The sequence below is a fragment of the Aulostomus chinensis genome, chromosome 23 (genome assembly GCF_037954235.1).
Source record: "Aulostomus chinensis isolate RoL2024-O1b breed Wild chromosome 23, RoL_Achi_v1.0, whole genome shotgun sequence".
In the NCBI taxonomy this organism is placed as follows: domain Eukaryota; kingdom Metazoa; phylum Chordata; class Actinopteri; order Syngnathiformes; family Aulostomidae; genus Aulostomus; species Aulostomus chinensis.
The window spans coordinates 5,171,591-5,196,254 of NC_141342.1; the positions used below are offsets into that span (position 1 = coordinate 5,171,591).

Here is a 24,664-nt window from a genome sequence, read left to right on the forward strand (position 1 = left end):
CATTCATGTGTGTGTGTCCTACATTCATGTGTTTTACTTGCTGTACAACCAGTTGCCCTACAGGGCACAAATTAATTTGAAGTTTGAGTTAAACGCCCTGGAACACTGGCTGCGCGCGTGTGCGAGGTTGTGGCTGAACATGTCGGTCCTCGTCACTCCACGTGTTCTGGCTGTCGTCAAGCTGCTCTACAGCAGCCAGTTCGCTCATCAGCGATCGTCTGTTTTTTGGAATAATTCTGGTCTCTTCTTCTCCAAAGACAGTTAAAAGCCGTGAGACACGATCAGCAGCAACTACGCTTGGATTCCCTCCTTCACGTTTGTACTGTTGCACAAATACTGTCAGTCCGTCGCTGCCATCGTTGTCGTGTCATCCTCTGCACCGCTGCCACCTACTGGACTGGACTGGAGCTTTTTCACACATCAGAAGTTTGGCATATTAGTGACCAGTTTAGTTTTTCTAAGTTTTGAAACATAAACATTGAGAGTTTTCCTCAAGTCCTGCTGTCCTTCCTCCGTCCATGCGTTTGGCTCCAGCTCCACAACACAACAATCATGTGTCACTGCCTCCATTTCTTTCTGCTTCCCAGGAAGCTCCACTGCACCAGGAACTACATCCACATGAATCTGTTTGTCTCCTTCATCCTGAGAGCTGTTGCAGTCATTTCTAAAGAAATCGTGTTGTACATCATGTACTCTGACCTCCCCAAAGATGACCCCGGATGGACCGCCTACTCAGGCTCCATGGTACCCTCGCCACCGCCACCTGGTACATTTGGAACTATTATGATGCAAATCATGTGCCTGAACCATCTCAATCATCTTCCTCAACAGACAGCAATCATGTGCAAATTCTCCAAAGTGGCCATGGAGTACTTTGTAGCCTGTAACTACTTCTGGCTCTTGGTGGAGGCAGTTTTCCTCCACACGCTGCTCTTCACCGCCGTCCTGACCAAGAGGCGCCTGCTGAAGAAGTACATGCTGCTGGGATGGGGTACGTCAGTAAGACCTGCGTCTGCGTGCAGATGCCTCAGGCTTAGCTTCTCTCATCTTGTGACACATCCATCCATCCATCCATTTTCCATACTGCTTATCTGTTATGGTTCGCAGGGGGCAGGGGAGGGTGGAGCCTATCCCAGCTGACATTGGGTGAGAGGTGGGGTTCACCCTGGATGGGTCACCAGTCCGTCACTGGGCCATCAGGAGCAATCAGGGGTTCAGTATCTTGCTCAAGGACACTTGGACATGGTCACCGGGGGAAGTGGGGATCAAACCACTCTACCTCTGAGCCACGCCGCCCCCATGAGACACACAATGAGCCAAATTAAGTTTGACAAATCAGTGTGTTAACACGGCTGTTAATGTTGCATAAGAGACTCAAAGAAATGGCAGCTCCTCGGTCCTGGTCATGATAACATCAGGGAGCTGCTGGTCGGCGGGGAGCGAACAGGACTGTTGTCACAGCACCGCCTGCTGGCCCTGGACAGGTCACCAGTCCATGGCAGGGCCAACACATAGAGACAGACAACCATTGGCTCCTACAGGTTATTTAGTACCCCAGCTTTCTGAGGTCAGCAAAGGCGACTGGTAGATGGGATCTTACGCTGCGGTGGTGATGACAGCAGTTAGCAAGCGCGATGCTCCTCCCACCCCCTCTAATCATTCATAAAGAGCTCCTCAGGTGACATCATTACCGTCAACGACCAAAGATACAGTAGGTGGCCTGTAAACGCCACATCAGCTTCATGACTGGTTTATGAACTAGAAAACACAACTTTATGGCTTGATTGTTCGTGAAGTGGTTCTCTCTGGCTGCTCTGCCTCAGCTCTCAGATATACGGGGTTTTTACAGAGGTTTCTCAGTCTGCTGTTGTTGAAGAGCCTGCTAACTGTTGCTGGCTGTTGCAGCTCTGCAGCCTCTTGGTGACCAAGCCTGGACCGCGACACAGTTCAGCCTCTTAGCCCAAAGGAGGCCAAGCTCATGATGGGGAGTCCAGTGCCAAGGTGGTTTACCCCGTTTCCTATCAGTTGCTGTGAGACAGTTAGCTTTGTTAGCTGTGCAGCTAATACTAGCAGCCCGGTCCAACATCCACATCGGTTCCATCTTAGTCCTTGTTGTGAAACTGGATGGGATACAGTTTTTTAAATCTGACTATAATTATACATTTTAAAGAAACCTCGGACTGTGTTCGCTGACCCATGAGGTCTTCGTTGGCGTCAAGGCGGCCAATCAAGGCGTGTTACTGCCCTCTGGTGGTTACTCGCAACTCACAATTTACCAGCTAAATCCATGAATGAGGTCAAGGACTATTTTAACCTTTTTGTCCACGATTAATTAATCAAAACAAAAATGTTACTTTACAGTACCAAGCTGAGCACAAACATGTGACCTCACTCATGTCACCCATGTGGTAGCCACTGAAATGATGAATTCCTTGTTTTAACAGGTGATATATCCTACTGAATTAGAAGGAAATATTATTCAGGTTCTGTTGCTCGCGTCTCATACATCTAGACTTGTATATGAACAACTGGATTTCATTGTCCATCCTCTTTTTATCACGCCGTGAGGGAGCTGCTGCAGACGTTTTTACCGCCACTGGTCACGTTTCCATTTGACCTCGTCCCAGACGTCCTGTCCTGTTGCCAGAAATACTGACTCCATTCGATTTTTAAAACGTTCCATGAAAGCTCTATTGATCGTACACGATAATTAAATGAATTTCATAATTTTCAGCCAATCCATTAATGGAAATGAAAGGTCTGGTCGTGCCACATGTGGTCCCTTTAACCGTGCGTTTTGTGCTCTCGTGTCCTCTCGTGTCCTCTCGTGTCCTCTCAGGGACGCCTCTGCTGTTTGTGACTCCCTGGACGGTGGTGAAGATTTTATATGAAAACACAGAGTGAGTGTTTGTTCTCTTGAACATACAGAAAGACACACACGCTTCCCTCTCTTTAACTTCACCAATCTCGTTCCTAAGGTGCTGGTCGATTGTGAACAGATGGTTCTGGTGGATCATTCGGGGCCCGATCACTCTGTCAGTACTGGTAAGTGGAGAATCTGAACCGATTCTAAAAGACCAGGGCACGCTCACTCAATATGTGTGACCTGTATGTGCGTGTTGATCAAATTTTGCTGAGATTTCACGCCTCGTTTAACGGCTCCATCTTGTGAGGCCGTGTGATACCGGCGCTCTTGTACATCCTGGCAGCCATCAAGCGTGACTGCTGGTGTGTCACACGAACGCTCAGATGCACGTTTGAGAGTAACCGTGGTCGAATCTGTGTCAAATACCATTTCATGTGTGTTGCAGGTCATTTTCTTTATATTCATCAAGATTCTGATGCTGCTGCTGTCCAAGCTAAAAGCAGATCAGGTGAAATTTACCGACTACAGATACAGGTATTTACCAACGCCACCTGCCGGGAAGCTAGTTTAGCCCCCGAGCTCTCCTCATGCTCAAGTCTGCTGGTTTAACATTTAAATGCTAATCGCCCCATGAGCTCTCGCCTCCAACATAAAGGTCACAGGGGGGTTCTGATGCGCACCCCTCTGCTCGTCCTTGATATGCTTCTGCCATTTTTTTGCTCATTAAGCATTGCAGTAATTATTAAGCTCTGTTGCAGTTTAGCCAGAGCGACGCTGGTGCTGATTCCCCTGCTGGGAATCCATGAAGTGGTCTTCACGGTGCTGATCGATGAGTGCATGGAGGGCAGCAGCCGCTACGCCAGGAACTTCATCAACCTCACGCTCAGCTCCTTCCAGGTAAGTTCAGCAGGACTGTTCGTGTTGGAATTCACCTTCATTTGTGAGATAGATTGATTTATTTTTTCCTTTTCAGGGATTCTTGGTTGCAGTGCTGTACTGTTTTGCCAACGGAGAGGTATGTTATCAGTTCGTACTGTTGCTCATGAATCTGGACATTCTTACGTGTCCTGGTTTGGTCCTTGGCAGTGATGAGAAAACACTGTCAGTCACACAGCCTGGTCTGCTCTCGCTGTTTAGGCCGTCAAATGGCGGATAAATAACATTGAGTGTCTCACAACCCCTGTGAAACTGAGGCAGTTGGTTCTGGTAGCATTAAGAACACGTAGAACAGCTGCATGACTGTGTTGTTCATCCACACTCACGTGACTGGAAGGCTGACAGGAAGTAGGCGGCCAAGCCAGTGAGTCTGCGGTGTCCAGATCGGAACCTGATTGAGTATTGACACATTGTAGATGTTCATTTCTGTCAAAAACATTGTTTAGTTGATTTTTTTTTCGATGACACTGCAAACAAACATGGGCGGCTCGGTGGAGCAGTGGTCCTCACTGTGGCCCCCCAGCAAGAAGGTTGTGGGTGGAGCCCCGGCTGCAGCACGGGGTCTTTCTGTGTGAGTCTCCATGTTCTCCCTGTTCCTGCTGGGTTCTCTCTGGTACTCCAGCTTCCTCCACAGTCCAAAGACATCAAGAGGGACCAGGTTAATCCAGACTCTAAATTGACCGTAGGCGTGGCAGGGAGAGCCAATGGTTGTCTGTCTGTGTTGGCCCTGCCATGGACTGGTGACCTGTCCAGGGGGAAGGCTGCTGGGATAGGCTCCACCCCCACCACCCTTAACAGGAGAAGAGGGGGAAGATGGAGGGATGGAGGGATGATTGATGGATGATGGATGGATGGATGAAGGGATGGAGGGATGGATGGATGGTTGTTCGTTCATAGACCCACGTTAGCGTTGTACTTCTAACGCTTAAATTTACACTTCAAAAATCTAAACATCAAGAAGTGCAGATTATCCTGCTGAGCAGATCGTTGATCTCACTGGCTTCTGTCAGCCATGTTGACTTCATGGATGTGTGTGTGTGTGTGTGTGTGTGTGTGTGTGTGTGTGTGTGTGTGTGTGTGTGTGTGTGTGTGTCTTTAGGTCCAAGCTGAACTGAAGAAGCGCTGGCAGCTTTTCCTGTTCACCAACAACATCCAGATCAGGACCTGTTTCCGGGGCGCGCCCCTCAAGCACCTGTGGAAGTGTACACGAGGCCGCCACCCACAGTGCCAGCAAAGTGAATCCTACGATGATGCCGGAGCCTCCACCATGAACCCCCACTTGCTTCAGGTGGCTGTACATGGTGCAGTTGGAGTACATGGACTAAGGGAGGTTAAAGGTCAGGGGTTGAAGGGGTGTGAGGCGGCAGGTCTGGACTTTCTCACCAGGAAGAGCCTGTCCAGTAGTGACGGAGAGATGACGCTGGGGGAGACCATGGAGGAGATTCTGGAGGAGAGCGAGTTCTGATCCTCTCGGTATCATCAGCTAACACGGACGGGTGCGCGCTGACTACAAGACAGGCATTCAGAGAAGAGTGGATCATTCCAGCCTGGCGTGGAAACGTGTGAGGGAGGTGGAGTCCAGCTGATGAGATGAACTTTCTAGTCACCGGCAGGCTGGTTGATGCCACCTCAACTCCCCCGTCGTTCTACCAGTGACTGCTGTCCATCGACGCTCTAGGCTCCTCCCTGCTCTGACAGGGGGGCTTCAGGTTTGTGTGGGTGAGGGTCAAGATGGCAGCTCCTGCAGATGAAGCAGCTCCTTGATCTCGTTCATGTTGACTTTACGATGGCGCGTTTTCGCGTGGACGCCTGGGAGCTCATCAGCCCAGGGCGGGGATGAGAAACCCGCCTCCATCCATAACAAGCAAATGACGCTTCACCATGAATTGACAGCTGCTGTTATTGAATAGTCTGGTATAACAGCACCTAGATGTAGCCACACAGCTAATCTACCGTTTCAAGTGTCAGCACTGTCAAAATGGTTTGGGCTGGTCGCCGGGGTGACATCACGTGGAGGTGAAAGAGCAAAGACATGCACAGGTGCAGCCAGGTTGTTGTTGTGGTGTAGATGAAGTAGGAAGAACTGGTTCCTGCCGCCGTGGTGCCCTCACAGGTGGCTGCAGGCTCAGACTTTCCTCTGCTCGCCTTTCTCATTAAATACCAAGTAAAGTAGTTAAAGTTGCACTGAGCGTTGCTGCCTGGCATTGCTTCCTTGACGTTGGTTGTAAATACCAAACAAACACAGAGCAAGCCCCCCCCCCCGCGTTTCTGTAAGTGTCATGAACGTGCATCGACATGGAAGGTGGACCTGTGCTGCGCCAACGTCGCTAAGATGAGTGAGCAAAGTCCAACTGAGTAAATTTAGACTGTAAGTCTTTATAGACCATCTTCACCATCTTGGGCTGAGCTACAGCTGGGATGTGGCTCACCGGATCGATCTGGATATGAGTGACTTTTGTGGGCACGAGGGCTCACGGGTGCCTCCCCGTCAACTTAGCCAACGGTGCATGGATGGGAGGCCCTTCTGTTGGCAGAGTTCTCGCCACCACTGAAACGTTTCCCCACGTGAACGCAGGTTGTTTGTTTGTTCTCCATCGCTCTCCTCCCCGCCGCACATTCATCTGAGCGTTCTTTGGTTGTGCCTCTGCCGTTTCCCAAAGTGTCACAAAGAGTTGTTCGACGCGGTCCAGCTACCTAGCAGCTCGCTCCTGAGCTACTCAATCAACTCTGCTTATTCCCCAATGCATGCACGCGCACAAACCGCCCCCCCCCCCGACCATCTTGTCAGTGATTGGCTGGAACCTGGTTTGTGATGTTGGTGTGCACTCAGTGTTTGTGAGCCCTGTGTCGTCTCCAGAGACTGGACTTTTTCATCGTGGATTCGGGGGGCGGGCAGCTGGCAGGTCGAGAGGAGACGCCCACCATTTGAGACAAAAATGAAGTCAAACTGAAACAAGGCTCAGTGCAGCTTTAACCTTTAACGAGCGGTCGACTCCTCACACTGAGAACGCATCGGGTTCCTCTCCGCTTGTCCAGAAAGTGTTGGTTTCACCGTAGTTACCGCCATTATGAACCCCCCCAACGCACACACACACCAGGCCAAGTGTTCAGACATGCGGAACAGGATTCCCTGCGTGATCTAAGCGTGTCCGACTTTGACATGTATGATCTCAGTCTCATGCTCAGACGTACTATCTCCTCACTAGAAATCTAACAGACTCTCATGTGCATCGTTTCGCACGCCACCTGCGTCAGTGAAACCGCCCACCCCAACGGACGCAGGCGCTGCAGCTCTGGTTGGAGGGGAGCGGCGTCAAGGTAGTCTGATGCTCCTCAGAGTGCTGTTGGTGGTGTTCATCAAAGCGTGCAGGTCAGATGCTCGCACGCCTGTGGGCCTGGAATCTGTGCAGATTTGCTATGACATCATTGTTTCCCTGGTGTGACTTACTTCCTGTTCAGTCATGACAGTGAGGGTCGATCCTCTGGGCAGAAACCTAAGAGCTGCTGTGTGTGTGACTTCATGTTTTACTGTTATTAACCCTGGAACACTGACGTGACGCCATCACGAACGTCGGGTGTGTTCCTGACGTAGTAGTCCTGATCAAATATAGTTTTCATCAAAGTATATTAAAGTACAACTCTGTATGCCAAATTGAAGTACTCTTGTTTAATTTCCCAACATGCAATGTCACATGAAATGGGGGGGGGGGGGGGGGGCCATAGCGGAGCCTAAAAAAGGGCCTGAAAATTACGGAACAATCAGGTCATCATGAACGAGAAACTTGTTCCTGAAACCACATGACAGGAAACGAGCGGGTGAAAATCCCCCAGCGCCGTTGGAGCTCTAGGGTCAGAGCTTGGTGTCAGCAGGGTGGAGGGAGAGGGACGGTCACCTGACCACAGCGCCGCAGTTTGGCAGTCGAGCATGGATTTGGAGGGTCATGTGATCACCGAGGGATTCCTGATGTACGGGCGTCCATTCCACAACTCATCACATGACCGAGAGTGGAAAAAAAAACACTGAATGTGATCAGCTGAGATATTTGTATCTTATCAAGAGACGTACTGGTCCCACGATAGGAGTTTCAAAACAGCGTCAGAACGATGGGCCGTCCCAGAAACTCTTCTCTGTGTGTTGTTGAGAAGAAATTCCTGAACCATCGTGCAGTTCATGGAGGTGTGCGGTTGGTTTGATATGAATCTACCTGAGGGTGCTTTTAAAACTCATCCGCTGGAATGAAAGCCAGACGGAGGAAATGAAGGCTGACCGCAGTTTTAGCGAAGATTCTGTCTCGAAAATGCAGAGGAAGGAGCGCCGATATTTTTGTGTCATTTCCATGTTGGCTGTGATGCTCAGCAGCTACACTTTGAACACACAACCCTAACATATGACTCCTAAATGTTGCGTCAGTATTTTTCCCAGTGTTTTATTTGCCATGTGAAGGTGTTGCTACGTCACTGCGGTCAGGAATGAACGTCTGCGTGCGGCAGAATGTGGAAGCTCTCATGCTGCAGGTTTTCCAGGCTCTCCTATTTTAAAGCTTTTAAAATAAAAAACCAATAAAACAGCAATGAAACTGTTGGCCTGCATTTATGAGGGCAAGAACTCTTCTTCTTGAGATGAAGCCCACGTTCATTCGTTGGACCTTTTTTCTGTCAGCCACTTCCACCGGCGCCTGGTGCCTGAGAGAAGTCTGGTTCTTGGTCTAAATCCGCCTGTGCAGTCACAGGTTCCAGGGTTCCAAAGCCCAGAGACCCGGAGCTCCATGGCCGCTGGTACCAGCCTGGCCATGGCGGTTATTATGCTAGCGTTTACACAGAGGCCCAGCTCATTCTTCATACCCAACACTGAACTCTCAACTGTGACATCATGGCAAGTCCAGAGTGATGGAACCAGAGGTGAGCCGAGTGTGAACGGATCTGAAACAAGCTCTCCGCGCCTGGTGCGTCAACCGAACGACGGAAACACGTGGACACCACGTCACGGCCGCGAGCGAGGCTGAAGCTGTGGAAGCTGAGATGACGTCAGACACGGTTCCACTTCAGGGGAGTCAAAGCTTGAACGTAAGGATGCTGACGACGGCAGCTGAGCTCAGAGGTGGCGACGACGTAGTGAAGACGGCACACGAGTGTTGTGAAGAGGTCATTTTCACCCCACCGTGTGCCGCTGGCGGAGCAGCGGTCATGTGAGTTTTATTTACGCCCAGGTTTGGACCAATGGCCACGCTGCATCTGAGTCACGGGGGGGCCGTCCTCCGGCAGCGACTTGATCCTCACGCTTCCCGGCCTGTCGGCGCATTGCTCGCCGGCTGCTGCTGCTGAACATGGCCGCCAACAGCCACAGCTCTCCGGACCGCATCGGTTACATCACCCGGGTCCAGTGTTTCAGCGCCTGTCACCGCCTCCACAGGTAACAGCTCATCTAGACAGAAGCCTGTGACGTGACTCGCGGGTCGGTCACTGCTTTTTGTAGATGACGTAACCGTTTTGGTAAAACGCCTGCCGAGTAGAGAGCGACGAAGCCGCCTGAGGTCCGCCGGTGTCGAGTGCTGCTGTCACCTGAAGGCGACCGTCAGGATTCATGCGAGTCCACGGAGGCGGAAGATTTAATGATGCTGCGTTCATGGCTGTCGGTAAATACAAGATCCCGATTATAAAGACCTGCAGCGCGAAATATCGGTGTCCGAAATGTACTGAAAACGTTTTTTACAGAGGTGGATTTTTTTGTATAATTGGTGAAAAATACTCAAAGCCCAAAGAAGGAATGAAAAAAGTGCTGACATGTTAAAATACCTTAATTCAAACAAATAAATGGAATACATTTATGTTAACAGAATTATCTAGAACAGAATAAATATGCTTCCTTTGGATGAAAAACAATATTTTGCACAATATTTTGCACAAAGAAATAATCAAAGTTAAAAAAATACTCTCTATCGCTAACAAACTGTGTTCAAGCAGTCCAATGTTCTGATGTAAACCCACATCTTGTGCTAATCAAGTAAATTTGTCAGTCAACATGAAACTAAGATGGGACTGAAGTTCTTCTTCACCGACGAGACGCAGAAAACATCTTACCGAAGATGCAGATAATACTTTGATGAAGTTTTTGTCATAATTTGCAAAATTTTGTTGAAATAAAAATCCATCCATCCATCATCCATCCATCCCTCCCTCCATCCATCCATCCATCATCCATCCATCCATCCCTCCCTCCATCCATCATCCATCCATCCATCCCTCCCTCCATCCATCCATCCATCATCCATCCATCCATCATCCATCCATCCCTCCCTCCATCCATCATCCATCCATCCCTCCCTCCATCCATCATCCATCCATCCCTCCCTCCATCCATCATCCATCCATCCATCCCTCCCTCCATCCATCCATCCATCCATCCCTCCCTCCATCCATCATCCCTCCATCCATCATCCATCCATCCCTCCCTCCATCCATCATCCATCCATCCCTCCCTCCATCCATCATCCATCCCTCCATCTTCTCCCTCTTCTCCTGTTCAGGGTGGTGGGGGTGGAGCCTATCCCAGCAGCCTTCCCCCTGGACAGGTCATCAGTCCATGGCAGGGCCAACACATAGAGACAGACAACCATTGGCTCTCCCAGTCACACCTACGGTCAATTTAGAGTCTGGATTAACCTGGTCCCTCTTGATGTCTTTGGACTGTGGAGGAAGCTGGAGTACCAGAGAGAACCCAGCAGGAACAGGGAGAACATGGAGACTCACCCAGAAAGATCCTGTGCTCCAGCCGGGGCTCCACCCACAACCTTCTTGCTGGGGGGCCACAGTGAGGACCACTGCTCCAACGTGTGAAATACAAATTGAAATATAAAAATGAGAGAAAAATCTTAGTATCTTTTTCCCATGAGTTGTTGACTTGTTTCATGTAGGCCTACAATTTAACTGTTATATTTACATAAAAACGCCAGCAAATGGCCCTGCGATGGTGACCCGTCCAGGGTGAAACCGCCTTCCCCAATGTCAGCTGATAGCCCCCCCCCCACAACCCTTAACAGAAAAGCAGTGAAGAAAATGGATGGATGGAGGATGGAAGTCCAGCAAATGTTCTTGTATTGAGTGAGTAATGAGATGAATGATGGAGGTTTTCTTCAGATAATTTGCCAGTTCCATCCACAACAACCATAAAGCAGATTTTCTTGCTGACAGCGTCTTCCAAATCACATTAACTACTCATTCATGCTTCCTGGAAACCCTCTGGCAACCATAGCAACCATTATACCATACCAAAAGCTGTTTGCTCTCCCTGCCTCCCCTTCCAGAAGCTTCCTTCTTCAACTGTTTCTAACATTTCCATGTTTCCTCCATTCTGTGTTATAAACTATTTTCTTGTCTGTAACAACATCTCCTGCACGTCTGTCCCTCCTGGTGAGGGATCCTCCTCCCCTCCTCACCCTGAGGTTTCTCAGATTTTTCCCTGTTAAAAGGGTTTTCTCTGGAGTTTTTCCTCAGTCGATGTGAGGCTCTGAGGACAGAGGATGTTGTTATGATGCCATGAAGCCCTTTGAGACAAACTGGTGGGGAAAACAGGCTCTGCAACTAAAACTGCCTTGCCTTGCCAAAGGCTGTGGGTTCCTCCTCGACACCTAACCCTGATCTGGAGCTACCAGACCAGACAGACCTGCTCCTCGTGAGTTATCACCCAGGGAGCGGTGCAGTCACAGAGCTGGCTGCTACAGAGCTTTGTTTCCTTGTTAGGAAGTTGTAGTGCACAAGGTGCACCTGAACACAACACCGGCAGACAAGCTGGTGAACACTTGAGTAAATATGTCCTCAGTACACAAACATGTCTTTGCCTCCTGTCCAGTGTTCACTTGAGCGATGAGGACAATCAGCGAGTGTACGGGAAGTGCAACAACGCCAACGGCCATGGACACAACTACAAAGGTCAGACACAACCTGGCCCTGAGCCCCGATGTGGAACACGTGATTACGTGTGTGTGTGTGTGTGTGTGTGTGTGTATACATGTATATAAATATTGGTGAGTCCTTTTTTAGTTGTCGTTACCTCTCCGCTGACTGGGTGCTCTCATTTCTCTCCACAGTGGAGGTGACGGTGCGTGGAAAAGTGAGTTTCTGATTCCTGTCATTGTCACGTTTCTGTGTCGGTGAGCGATGATGTCACAGTTCATATTCAGATGCACGTTTCTGAAGCGCCGCAGCTGAAACGTCCGACGGTGAAACCTGAACAAAACTCCCACGTCACACCAAAGAGATGAGAGGATTTTGTCTTTGTCTACTCAGAGTGGCGCGGAAGCTTAGACTCCGATGTGGTGGATCTGTCACTCAGCCTGCTCTGATCACCTCGGTTCAAACAATGTAGAAACAGAGTCTGTGGCCCAGGCAGGGGGTTTGGGGCGGAGCAGCTTCTGGGTTCCGGTTCTTGAGGGTGTCAGGGTGAGTGTGTCAGAGACTCAGCGCGGTTGCGGGAACCTAAAATCGGTGAACGGCTGTAGTCTGATGATTTACCACATCAGTTCCTTTGGTTTTGGTTCCCTGAAGCTCCTTCCTCAGTTCCTCTCTTCTCTTTCCGCTGACGACCGGAGAACGACCCGACCCGGTGTGTTTCCAGGGTTGTGACCTCTCCTACTCCTGGTTTCCTGCGCCTGACGCTTCATGGAAACGACCCTAAACTCCTCCTTTTGTTGCATTTCTAAAACTCGCTTGACATAAAATAGAAATAAATACAACAAAGACGCTAAAGTTTCATCCTCATTGGCTGAACACCCATGAAGATGTGGAAGGGGTTCAGGCCGTGTTCATTCTGAGAGATCCAGCAGCTCCTCAGCAGGCTGACGTCCCCACTGCAGGGGCCAGAAGATCCACAGCAGGAGTTCCTGTTGTTGAATGTGTTGACCTGGGATCTTGTCCACAGATCGACCGTGTCACTGGGATGGTGATGAACCTGACAGACTTGAAGAGGGGCATCGAGGTGAGAACGGCTCTCCTAACACAGCACCAACGTGGCCTCGGTTTGCCTGGACCTCCTCTGTCCCTGCAGAGCCTCGACCCGAGGGAGGGGACGGACAGGCGGACGGACGGACGTGATGTTGCTAGGCCAACATCATACGACCTCCACCAGAACAACCGAAGGCGGTTTGCCTCTGAATCAGCTGATCTGTGCGAGACGTTTTCATGATGACACGTAGTGAAATCTAACAATAAAGGTCAACGATCATCGGTCACATGGTCACTGACCTTACTACTGCTGTTGATTATAATTAACTAAGAAGCCGAGTCTGAAGACGTGATGAATGTTGTATTTATGATCGATAACCATACTTAGGTACAAGTGCAGATACTTGTATGAAAAACTGATAGAAGTAGAAGTACTTCTTCACTCAGAAGTGAGGAGCTACAGGTTGTGAAATGTACTCGAAATATAAGAGGGTGTAGAAATGCTGCGGCACGATTGTATGCATCAACGATGACCTTTGACCCTTCGGATATTTACAGTACATCACGTTAAAATATAGGAGGTAAAAGTAGAAGTACTTGGTCATTCCCTCTCACCTCCACCAGTGATCAGACACTGCAGTTTTCCTGTAATGTGTTTGACATACAGAGTCCATGTCGCCCATCTTTGATAAGTCAATGAGTGTAATTACCATCCTGGACGGATTGATTGATTGATTCATTCATTCATTCATTCAGTCATTCATTCATTCATTCCCTCTTGCAGGACGTCATCATGACGCCACTTGACCACAAAAACCTGGACAAGGACGTTCCGTACTTCGCCGGTGTTGCCAGGTGTGTGTTCCGATTCTGCTTTATCCTGCTGACATTTACAGCAACTGTTTGACTAATTGTGTGTGTGTGTGTGTGTGTGTGTTAGCACGACCGAGAACGTGGCTGTCTACATATGGGACAACATGGTGAAGGTCCTTCCACCCACCCTGCTCTATGAAATCAAGATTCATGAGACCGATAAGAATATTGTAGTATATCGAGGAGAGTAGACAGCTGTCGTGTAGAAACTGTAGTAATGTAACTTTTTCACCTGTTAGAAATGTGCTTTGTTACACTGAAGCAGCTTCTTATTGTTATATTTGTAATCTTGCATTGTTTTCTACCAGAGATTTTGAAGAGAGCCACGTGTTCTTGTATGTGGACCCCCCCCCCCCCCCCTTGCTGTGTGACTCCATGGCCACACCGTGGGTTTTTATTTGGAAAATAAACTGATATGTGAAAGTTTGCTGTGGCAGAAATGTCAAATGTGTTCTTCCTGACCAACTCTCTGTCCACAAATCAAAGATTTGATGTCCACTTCTTTTAGTTTTCATCGAAGTTCCACAAAGCAACATCACGTTTATTTATGTCCTCTTCCACCTTCGCATGTTTAGCCTTGGTAAATAAAGAGTGACGGACACCGTTCGTTCCTGTCGGGGTCAAATACCGACCTCTAGTGGCAGGAAGTCAGACTCGCCACTTGTTGCACTGCAGGGGGAGTTCACCCCAGTGAAACACCGTCGTGATTTACCCACTCGGGTTAAAAACGTGGCGTCAGTGAATCTGACCATCTAATATACCACTTTTGAATAAAATGTCTCTTTTTTTGACAAATTATTTTGACGATTTAGCAGAAAGCAACTGTTCCTCGTAACGGCTGTCGGAAACAAAGCAGCTCATATTTGGCCACCAGAGGAGGACATCAACCCACTCCTCGTGTGTCCACAGTGCCAGAAAACAGGGCGTAGGACAGGTGAGTTGACGCGTCACAGCCTTTGCACCTGCTGATGACGTGCACTTGTCATCAGGTTGGAAGATGGCCGCCTCAGTGTCTGCAGGACGTGTCCACCGTTCGAATTCAGATCGGCGGAGGGAACTCACCCAGAAAAAAACACTCAGCTTCATGACGGCGAACAGTAAGAGCCTCCACGTGGGGAGCCCACTGGGCCCCCTGGTCGGATCCTCACTTTCATTTATGTAGATGTTAGCATCACCATAGCATAGATTATTAGCATGCAGCAAAAACAGGCAACAACCAGGAAATGGCTGAGGAGAGACTGTCCGTCCATCCTGGACAGGAATATTTAGATAAAAGCATGATGAGGAGAGAGGGACATCCCCCTGAGACACCACCCCGACACGGGAGGACGCGTTTGTGTGGTGAAGTCCTGGATCCCCCCTGATGTGGATCATACCATCTCCTTGACCCACTGACCCTCACTTGGCCCTGCTGACGTCACGAGTGCAGGCCAGTGATTGACAGGTGCTGTTGACGTGAGTAACTGAATACACGTTACTGCGTTACTCCCGGTGTCCCTGGCAGAAGTAAAGGAGTGGACGGTGTTTGTGGTCGCTAACCTGACCAGCTAGGTGAGGTCAACCAGCTAAAAACAACATGGCGGCGTCTTCATTCCCGGTGTTTATTGACCTCTGACTGAGGGGTGGAGCTACCAGACGGGCGGCGTCATCTCCCAGGCCTCAGCAGGACAGCGACTGACAACCCATGAGTTTGGTAGTTGACTTGTTTTAGGGAGCAAAGTCAACGACAGCGAGCAGCAGAGGAGGTGACGTACTCACGGGCCACGTCATCAGAGAAACCGTCGTGCATCAAACAGACGGATGAGAGGGAAGGTTACAAACCTCTCGTCTGATTCTTACTTCCCTTACACGGCGGTGAGGGCTCACCTGTGGGATGGAGGTTGGGTTCCTCCGAGTGTCCATACAATGATTTAATTCATCTGACCAGAAGTTGCCAGCTCCACCTGGAGCGTGCTCAGTGTGGCGGCGTACGCCATCTTTCTAATGACAGTACGGTGCACGCCAGCTCTCCTCCCTCAGTGGAGATACAGACCACAAGACACAGGGAGTGTTTGTGAGTCCATGATGTCAAGACTCATCTGACGACTAAAAACCTTCAGTTAATGAAATTCCATCAACGTGTCAGGCAGAGGCGGATCACCTGCCCCCAACAAGCTGGAGCAGGACCCAAGAGCCGCCGTGATCCAGATCAGCTTTTCTGCTGAGTCTGGTCTAGGTCGACTGATCCCAGATCTGCACCTAAAGCTGGCCGATGTCGACCGCAGTGTGTATTTGTACAATAAATCAAACTGAGTAATTACAAAATGAAAGAAGGTACTTAGAGGACTGCCATTGTCAGGTGAAACCAGTTATGATAGTGAAGTCTTTCCCTCTGCACCGATGAGCTGGATTGAAGTGTTGAGACAGCGTTCATCCCTCCGTCTAGCAGACGAATCAGATGAAAGCCTCTGATGTGCAGGGAGAGCCGCCGACGCTGGAGCGGCGCCCACTCAGGAGCGGCGCCCACTCAGGAGCGGCACCCACTCAGGAGCGGCGCCCACTCAGGAGCGGCGCCCACTCAGGAGCGGCGCCCACTCTGGAGCTGCTGCATCAAAAGGTTTCACCTCTAAATAAACCAAGATAATGAACGTCTGTCGTCTTGAGGAAAATGGACATTAAGCTTTTAACCCTTTTGGGGAAAAAAGCAATGATTTGCTCTGGTTTGTTGCCATGGAGCTGGGGGGGGGGGGGGGTCATGGAGATGAGATGGGTAAAGAAACTTGTGAAATCTTGCCAAAGAGCTTTCATGTAAGGCATAAAAAAACTGCCAATTAAAAATAATGAATATAGAAATGAAAGAAGCAAATATTCTGCTGTTGAAAAGTGGGTTTTGATCGCTGGGAGGGTGACGCCGCGCGGCGTCAGGAGATGACCTCGTAGCACGGGAGGGAACACGTGGCGCCACCTGGAGAGCGAGGCAGAGGCCGAGTGTTGCTCGTCCCGTTCTTGACCCCCCCCGTGTGCTCGTCAGCGCCACACACGCCTCTGTGGCGTCCGCTCCCTCGCTGCAGGCTGCGGGAAATCAGCCACAAATTGATGTTTACTTTGCAACATCGGGAGGGAAGGTGACGGCTGGGGGCCATTTCTCTTGCTTCATCCCAGGAGTAGGAGAAGAACACGTCATTTCATTTTGAATCTCGCTGACAGAGCGCCAGGTTGAGGGATGTCAGTGTGTGTGTGTGTGTGGGGGGGGCTAAAGAATTTGACCTTATGTTCAGGAAAAAAAAATGTAGCTGCCTTATTCTACCTGTAGTGTCACTCAGTCTGCCGCGAGCATGAGTTTGTTCAGGGGGTTGAGGGCGTGGCGAGCGGCGAGGGTTGCGCTGCGCCATCGTCTGCTGCTTTTGTTCGCCTCCTTCATCCTGATGTTTCCTGAGTTTACTTGTGTTTCTCTCTGAAATGTTGTGTTTGGTTGTCGTCAGGCAGATGTGCCTGTGTGTGTGTGGGGGGGGGGGGGCACTAGAAGTAATCACTGTAAACCCCTCCCCCTCCTGTAACGGCAGAAGAGGTGACACACCGTCTCTCCACTATGGGCGGCTCCATGCTCCTGCAGGTACGCTCACTGCTCCTCCCCCTCCGGGGGGGTGGGGGGGTCCACTCTGGCATGGTGCCACGTCTCCACTCACTGATCAAGGTTTCACACACTTCTGCTTTTATAGTTTTAGTTTGTTTGAATGTGTGGTTGCAAAAATGCAAGCTTGCACAGGAATGCACTTTTTCAACACAAAGTGTGTGTAACACGAGGTGGAAGTGGGCAGCTGGTCAGGAGGGGGCTGTTCAAGCTCATTCCTGCTTTGTTTATGCTCCTCACCTCGCTCCCCCCCTCCCTCCCTCCCTCCTCTCAGGGTCAGGTAGCAGCCGTAACACACTTTTACACACACACTCCTCCTCTCTCTCACTCCCACAGCCTCCAGGGAGCACACACACAAACATACACATACACACACACCTCACTTCCTCCCCAGAGCTGGCTCGGGTGAAGACAGCATGGGCGGCTGCGAGCTGTGAGGATGGAGAAGAGAGTGTGTGTGATCCAGACTGACTTCCATCAGTACAGACCCGCCATCAGTCGCCACAGCAGACCGCTGGCTCACGTAAGAACGCTGCATCACTCACGCGTCTGTCTGACCGGCTGCATCCGTGAGCTTCCCGCCTGCTTCTGCCTGTCCTCTCCAGCATGTTGGGTCAGCGTAACAGATGGCGGGGCTCCTCCTTACTGGGGGTCCACGCCTCTGTTAGTCAGCAGGGGGCGTCAGAGTGTAAAGCAACACTAGTCTCGTATGTTGCTGCCGTGTGCGCTGGTGACATGGTTATGTTTGTCAGTTCGAGACTGAAGTGTCTGGTAGGAGCGGACATACGGGAGCGGAGTCGCAGGGGTTAACAAGCCAAGGAAGACGGGAGGCTTGAGTGAGACGGAGGGCGAGGACGCAGCCTGGAGGCCTCTGAGGGTGGCCAGGGATCCAGACTGGCTGGTCCCAAATACACTCGCGAGCCATTAGTTAAGGTGATGGATGTTTACACACAAATGTAAAAAAACCACAATTTTATTTAATTTTGTAGAAATTCATTTCAATGCGCTGGTCAACGTTTTTCTGTGTCCACGTGTCTTCATCCTGGTGAGTCCACAGAAAATGGACACAAAGGGTTTTTATTCAGTTCATTTCTGTTCTTCACGCCCACACCAATGCAGGCACGTCCGCGCATATTTAAGCAGGTGATTTGCATATTTAAAATAGACTTTAACCAGGAATACAAGGACTTCTATGGCGACACTGAATGAAACCCCTGCCTCCGCCACCTGGACAGTCTCAGCTGGACCCAGACCTTGTGGCGGTCATCGACGGCTGATCTCAGGTTCTGGTTGTTGTTCTGCAGTTGTTGGGAGGGGACTCTGAATGGGAGTCAGAGTTTCATTCTGCTGCAGGGTGCGTCGTGTGTGCTGGTCGTCTGTCCGCACGCGTGTCCGCTCATCAAGGTGACAACCTTGATGTGGTATTTTTAGTTTTCTAGTCCTGAGGTGTTGGAGATGATGGCCCCTCCCACACACACACACACACTGTCAGCCATGAAACCTCTGTTAGAGCTGCAGTCCAATCTTCCTTCTCTCTCTCTGTCTCTCTCTCTCTCAATCTCTCTCACACACACACACAAACACACAGGTGGGCTAACAAAGACATGAACACTGCCTGACTGTCACCTTTGATGATCCTGCATGCGGGTCTGTAGTTTGCGAGCTCTCAGGGCTCAGAGCCTCTCAACCTTTGTGTGTGTGTCAGTTATAATTTGAAGGCCTTGCCTTGATGCCATGTTTGCTGGTTGCCCGTGTTGTTCGGCCATGTCAGGTATTTCATCGTCTGTCACGTCTTTGCACTGGAATGACGTGACAACAATCACGTCATTGATCGGGTTTATGATTGCAGCTGACCTGAGTCGACGCCATGACTGCTGGTGATGCTCGGGTGATCAGAGGGAGGGGCTTGGTCCTCCTGACCTGGACCGGTTCCGCCTGCACTCACCTGCTAGTCTAACACGATGAACGCTGGCGTTCGACACAGCAGAGACAAGAACGCACTCACAGGTTGTGTGACTGTGGCTCCGGTGAGAAAACTGAGAGTTCTGATGGTGGCAGAGGGATATTTTGATGGTCGTTTTGACGTATGGTTGTAGAAAAGGTCGGAAATGAGGAAATTCTGAAAATAACCTTTGACACTCGTGTTTTGAAGATATGCAGTCAACGTGAGACGGACCCTCTGATTCTTTGTGAGGTAGCAAATATTTCAGGTGTGATTAGCCTGTAGATTTTACTGTCGCCAGAACTTCGGCCTTCATCTCCAGGGAGCAGCGTCGGTAACGGACATGTGCAACGGTACCTATACCGCCACCTACTGGCAGCATTGTGCAGCCGCTGCCCTTTGCTCAATTCAGTCCATCGAAAACTGGACACAAGAGCCAGTTCTCGCCACGTAACGCGAGCAGCGGTTGCCACAGCCAAAATGATGGTACCCAATGAGAACAGCTTCACTGATAATACAAACACTGCCGTCTGGCCAGAAGCACAAACACACATACACGTATGTGAAACCAGTGTAGGCGGTAAAAACCCATTCCACGTAACACGTGGAGGCAGGCGACGAACACCTCGTGTTCACAAGGTCACACGTGAACTCGGCCTTTGCAGTTTTATTAGCACCAGAGTGCAGCAACGCAGCAGAGCGTGCAGGAGAGGAAGATGTGTGCAGCTGAGTAGCAGACACCACTCGTCCAGAACCAGACCTTCCCCCTGCGTTCACTGTCTGGTATCCGCCCCAGACTCATTTGACCAATCGGTAGAGTGAATATTGTCATGTGACTTGATTGGGTTTTTCTCTGTGGGAGAACAAACCCTGTTGTGAATACGCATCACCTGGCCAAAGCAAATTAGTTTCATTTGTGAAAATGTGAGACGTCGACGTTTTCTTGGAGTGGACAGCAATGATACTTTTGTTCATGTGATGTAGCGCCGTCTGTGGTTGAGTGTGAGCCCCGCCAGCCAGAGCACCAGGCCTTTGCTGGACCCAGCATGCACCTCCACCGAGCGTCGGGAAATTCAGCCTCATGGTTTGTTATCCTGCTCGCTCCCTGTCAGAAGTTTTCGAACATATTTTTCCAGTTTTATTGAAAATGTTCACAGTTTAATGCCTCAATCTATCCACACGGACCAGACAAGCTGTCTTTTTTATTTAATCATTCTGTCAGCATCTTCCTTGCTGCCAGTTGACCTGTCGAACCTAAAGAAGTCTTTCCTCACTGTTGAATCTGAGACTTGCTGACTTGGACGGTGTTAAACTGCTAAAAGATGTGGAGCTGTGAGTCACCAATCACTGCTGTCAGAGAGCTGGGAGGTGGTTTTGTTCTGACACTTTCTAAGAGGAAAGTGATGTAAATGTTTGGCTGCTGACTGGATGCGGGGCTGTTAGCTGCAGGTGTGACGAGGAGGGAGGACTGGAGATCATGGAGTTAATTCCTCCACTTAGGCAAGCAATGTTAGGATTGGGGGGGGGGGCGGTTGGGAAATTGTTACATTGTCTTGGAACTCTCTAGGAAAAGGGTTACAGGTCTGCAAATCTCATTAAAAAATTGAAAAGCTTGTTTTACTGAGGAGAATTGGTCGGACCAACATCGTCCCGCCTCCCTCCCTTCATCGTGCAGCCGTTGTGGGGTTGTGCTGCAGCAAAGAGGCCGTTTAATGTGAGTTTGCGGCGGTGACCTCTCAACAATGAGGCTGACTCACGGCGCCGAGCCCTGTGTGCACGCTCACGGTGAACCGGTGATGTGTCACGTTCATCTTCTTCTGCTTTCTTGATGTCGGTGTGCAAAAGGATTCTGAGCGCGATGGTAAATCCTGCTCTGACAGGTAAATATATTGTGTTTACAGGCAAAAGACCTCATGCCTGTTAAATCACACAGGTCCTAAATCTTATTTTGACAACATGGCAATTACCGGCGCACACTTGAGAAAGATGACACCATATTTCCCCGTCTAATTTCCCGCTGACAAACTGTGCAGTGTTTCAGGTTTAAGAAGTCAACTCACTGTCAGAGTTCAGAGAGCTGAGCTAATGACAGCTTGTTTCCAACAGCACAGATACCAGCGCTCAAGCAGCAACAGGTTTCTCTGTGTGTGTGTGTGTGTGTGTGTGTGTGTGTGTGTGTGTGTGTGTGTTCTGCCCATCTTTGTGGAACAGCTTTCCCTTTTAAACCTCTTCTTCTAATCTCATGGTGGAAAATCAGCTCACATCTGTTTTCCCAGGGAAGGAAACTACTTTTTTGTGTGTGCTGGAAGCAAAGCCAGAATTTACTTGTAGAATCTTGTTCGGTGTGGAGAGAAAATAAAAGATGACTTAGTGACTCTGGCATGAAGTGCAAATGAAATGCAAGATGTAGGCAACTGCTCTCTGCAAAGTGTTGCCGTGCGAGATTCTGAATGAGAGCTTACAATATCTCGACGTCTTCGTACCACACCGGACTTTTACCTTTTCTTTGCAGTTTGTGTGTCAGCAAGTGTAGGAGGCTGAGATGCTCCAGGTGTGGTCCACCCACACCAGCGCAGCCACCGGAGCTGCAGCCACTCAGCACTGTCCTCTATAAGCACTGCGCTAGTTTGCATCTTTTCAGACATCCTTCTCTGCTTCTCGGTGTTAATTGCGATGGAACTGCTGTCATTTTTGAGTTTCTGGATGTTTTCCTCTGTTTCACAACGACTGGGTTCTGACTTGTCTTAGTTTTGCTCCATGAACGTTGCCTGAGTGTCTCTGGGTTGTGAAGTGTTAAAGACCCTCGCAGGCTGAGGGATCGCCACAGGTCCAGTGGTGAGAGGGACTGCGTGAGGGAAGCCCTGCTGGTTAAAACACAAATCTTGAACGACTTCCAAACCATGGATGATGCATGGACTCGCTCCTCGCCCTCTGCCCCACACAGTTGACGTTCATTTGCTCGTCTCTCTTGCTGTCTGGACTGCAGCCGCAACATGCAGGAGGTGTTTGCAGACACAGCAGGGTGCAACATGGCAGACCCCCGAAGCTTCTGGATCGCCCCCTAGTGGCTGGCTGCTTAGGAGGCTTTGACAAGCAGCAGAGCTTTCAAAGCATTTCAAACATCCGAATCATAATTGATGATGATGCTCATTTATTTTTGTGAAGCCAAATTTGAAATGAATATTCATGTTTGATTCATTATGCTAAGAAAATAGGGAGTTTTCACAGCTTCATGTGATGCTCCATCCAGAAAGTGCCCCTTGCCTTGGAAGTACTCACTACTAGGAGTCACAAGGATGCTTTGTCCCGCCTGCATTACTTCTTCGTATCAGCAGAATGCAGAAAGGGAAAGAAAACTACGAGACTGCAGTTGGTTTGCGCCTCCATTCATTGTTTCTTTTTCATGAAATGGCCAGCAGCCCATCGGATGTTTTGATGGACAGACTCGACATCCTTTTTTCCTGCATTTAGCTGAATTCCACTGTAAAACCCCAGATTTCGTTTGCATCCCAGAGTGTAGAGAACTTTATAGTGTTTATATCTGTCTGTCAGTGGTTGACAGACGTCTGTTTAGCCTTGGGGTCTGGTCAGCGTGGTCTGGTGGACTGGTGAGGTGCTGTTGATGGGGTGTAGACCAGCTCTCTCTTTCTGTAAAGTGCAGCTCGAGCACATTCCAACAACACTTTTACTTTACCGTCTGCTTCTGAATGAAACCCTGCTGGCTACCTTCAAGCCTGCACAGATCAGATGGAGCCTTCATGGATGTTTGCAGCTCATGTGTGTTTGTTTTAGCAGGCTGGGGGGGCTGCAGTGGTGGAGGGAGCCGCTCAGGGAGTGCTTTTGATCGGAGAGGCTATATATTGACTTTCAGTCATGCCTGGCCGTATAATTGTTTTAGGATTATTTGTCTTCTCCGCAGTCACCTGGACTCAACTGGAAGGGTTAGGTCGTAATAAACCATGAACATATTTGAGATGATCCACTTTGGGTTCATACTGGAGTGTCGGGAGTGGAGCGCAGGCAAGGATCAGGGAGATATTTAGGATGCTTTTGCAGCTACAAACCTGTGTGTGGGCTATCTCGTCAGCCCCGTTTGGGTTTTTATCACTTTAATTGTCCAAACATGCATTTTTCGTTAAACCCCTTTCATACTGGACCGAAACAGACCAACATCTGGTTTTTGTTTTCGGTGAGAAATGACTCCTCAGTCGTCAGGGTTATTTACGAGCTCCAGCTCTGATTGGCAGAGATAGAAACATGACTCTTGGGTTGACACGCCAATTTTCATCTCTTTCCAGTGATTCGCCTGCCACAAACACCATAAACACACCTGTCACCTTCCCCACCATCGTACTGTTCACCTCCAAAAAGGGCTTTTTGCCTTTCGAGTTCTCACCACTGGAGTCTTGAGCTCACGAAGACGGGTTTTCCCGCTCCTTCATCACGTCTTTGTATCTCCAGAATGCAGCAGGAGCCAGCCAGGTATATTTGGCCTGAACGTGAAGGAGACTGACAGACAACAAATGCTATTTACAGGGTTTCTCACCTGTTTTAAATGCCTGATAAGTGTACTGAAAAGTACCTGACGACTGCAGGGTCATGTGACCCTGGACTGAACGTTGATTAAAGCTGTTCCACTGCAATGAGAAGCTAGGTGGGTTTATTTGTCTCAGCATCAAGGGGTGTTGCTCACATAAACTCAGGCTTCAGTCTTTGTGCCCTCAAGGGTCAAACACAGCGCATTACAGTGATGCTGACGCATGCTACGGTAACTACCTGCTAGCCACTGTGCAGGCTTGTGAGGGTCGGTTGGAGCTACAAGAGTAGATGCAGCCATAAAGGAAGCCGCATTTAACCCGCGTCTGATGAAGCAGCTCAAGCACCGACGGGAGTGTCAGCCCAAGGACATCGAGACACGACTCAACGCCTGGAAAACAGCAGCACCGGTCAGATGAAGAGCCCAGGTCGTGGCGTAGAGTTCGTTCAGGCAAGCGGCGGCGGGAAGGTTTGCTGGCGTCCCTGCTCAGCCAGCTGGCGGTCGACAGCTCAGACCCACTGCGGCTCATCTCCTTCCACCCGTTCTCATGGCAAAGGTCTTTTGAATAAAGCGGTCCTGGCTGGAACGCAATGCAGCCTCCAGTGGTACAAATTTGACTCAAAGCACAATTTTCTGCATTATTAGCAAGAAAACACTCATGATTGAACACAATGTTCAATAAAAACCAGAATATTTTGGTTCCACAGGGGAACAAATTTATATTAGATTGTATCTGCGGTGCACAATTCTGCCCCCAGATGGCTCATTAGCTCCGCCCTCAAAGAGCTGTTGAACAGATCCCAGTGAAATATTCCTGCCATCCCTGGACTGCTGACATGTCCCTGAGCATAAGTGGCTTTGAAATGCTGTTTGTGTTGTTAGTGTTCGGCCGATAGAGTTCATAAAACCACAAACCGCACCTGTGAACCCAGCCGTGGATGGATGGTGTGACCCGGTCCTCCT

At 49.7% G+C, this 24,664-nt stretch overlaps 3 protein-coding genes across 6 annotated transcripts in view; all 3 read left to right on the forward strand.

Annotated features, from left to right (window-relative positions):
• Positions 1-7,129, forward strand: part of glp2r (glucagon-like peptide 2 receptor) — a 22,275-nt gene extending 15,146 nt beyond the window's left edge. Inside the window, exons 6-13 of the mRNA XM_086196338.1 lie at positions 588-744; positions 832-991; positions 2,840-2,900; positions 2,979-3,045; positions 3,312-3,400; positions 3,625-3,763; positions 3,816-3,881; positions 4,902-7,129. Coding sequence (XP_086052464.1) covers positions 588-744; positions 832-991; positions 2,840-2,900; positions 2,979-3,045; positions 3,312-3,400; positions 3,625-3,763; positions 3,816-3,881; positions 4,902-5,267 — 1,105 coding nt within the window. The 3' untranslated portion in view covers positions 5,268-7,129. The remainder of the gene's footprint in view (positions 1-587; positions 745-831; positions 992-2,839; positions 2,901-2,978; positions 3,046-3,311; positions 3,401-3,624; positions 3,764-3,815; positions 3,882-4,901) is intronic.
• Positions 7,130-8,836: 1,707 nt separating this feature from the next.
• On the forward strand, positions 8,837-14,028 carry pts (6-pyruvoyltetrahydropterin synthase). Of its 3 annotated transcripts, none has more exons than XM_086195944.1 (6): positions 8,847-9,212; positions 11,649-11,728; positions 11,887-11,909; positions 12,717-12,773; positions 13,524-13,594; positions 13,680-14,025. In XM_086195944.1, the coding sequence occupies exons 1-6, from the start codon at positions 9,127-9,129 to the stop codon at positions 13,801-13,803; spliced, it is 441 nt and encodes a 146-aa protein (XP_086052070.1). In that variant the 5' UTR covers positions 8,847-9,126; the 3' UTR covers positions 13,804-14,025. The 3 variants fall into 3 exon arrangements, with proteins under 3 accessions (XP_086052072.1, XP_086052070.1, XP_086052071.1); XM_086195945.1 differs by lacking the exon at positions 8,847-9,212 and adding an exon at positions 10,269-10,900 and having other exon boundaries at positions 13,680-14,028; XM_086195946.1 differs by lacking the exon at positions 12,717-12,773 and having other exon boundaries at positions 8,837-9,212; positions 13,680-14,028.
• Positions 14,029-14,261: 233 nt separating this feature from the next.
• LOC147239246 (putative uncharacterized protein MYH16) overlaps positions 14,262-24,664 on the forward strand; it is a 50,866-nt gene continuing 40,463 nt past the window's right edge. The window contains exon 1 of one of the 2 annotated variants that reach the window (XM_086196179.1): positions 14,262-14,546. Coding sequence is in view for 1 of the 2 variants with exons in the window: in XM_086196178.1 (XP_086052304.1) it covers positions 17,662-17,745 (84 nt within the window). In the remaining variant the exon portion in view is untranslated. Of the gene's footprint in view, positions 14,547-17,624; positions 17,746-24,664 lie in introns of those variants that run through there. The other variant, XM_086196178.1, reaches the window with a different exon arrangement.

Excerpts from the sequence above, each read along its gene's own strand:
- pts (XM_086195944.1), top strand. The coding sequence starts at position 9,127 with ATGGCCGCCAACAGCCACAGCTCTCCGGACCGCATCGGTTACATCACC. Across the intron at positions 11,729-11,886 it reads CCATGGACACAACTACAAAG|TGGAGGTGACGGTGCGTGGA; the intron begins GTCAGACACAAC and ends TTCTCTCCACAG. Across the intron at positions 11,910-12,716 it reads AGGTGACGGTGCGTGGAAAA|ATCGACCGTGTCACTGGGAT; the intron begins GTGAGTTTCTGA and ends TCTTGTCCACAG.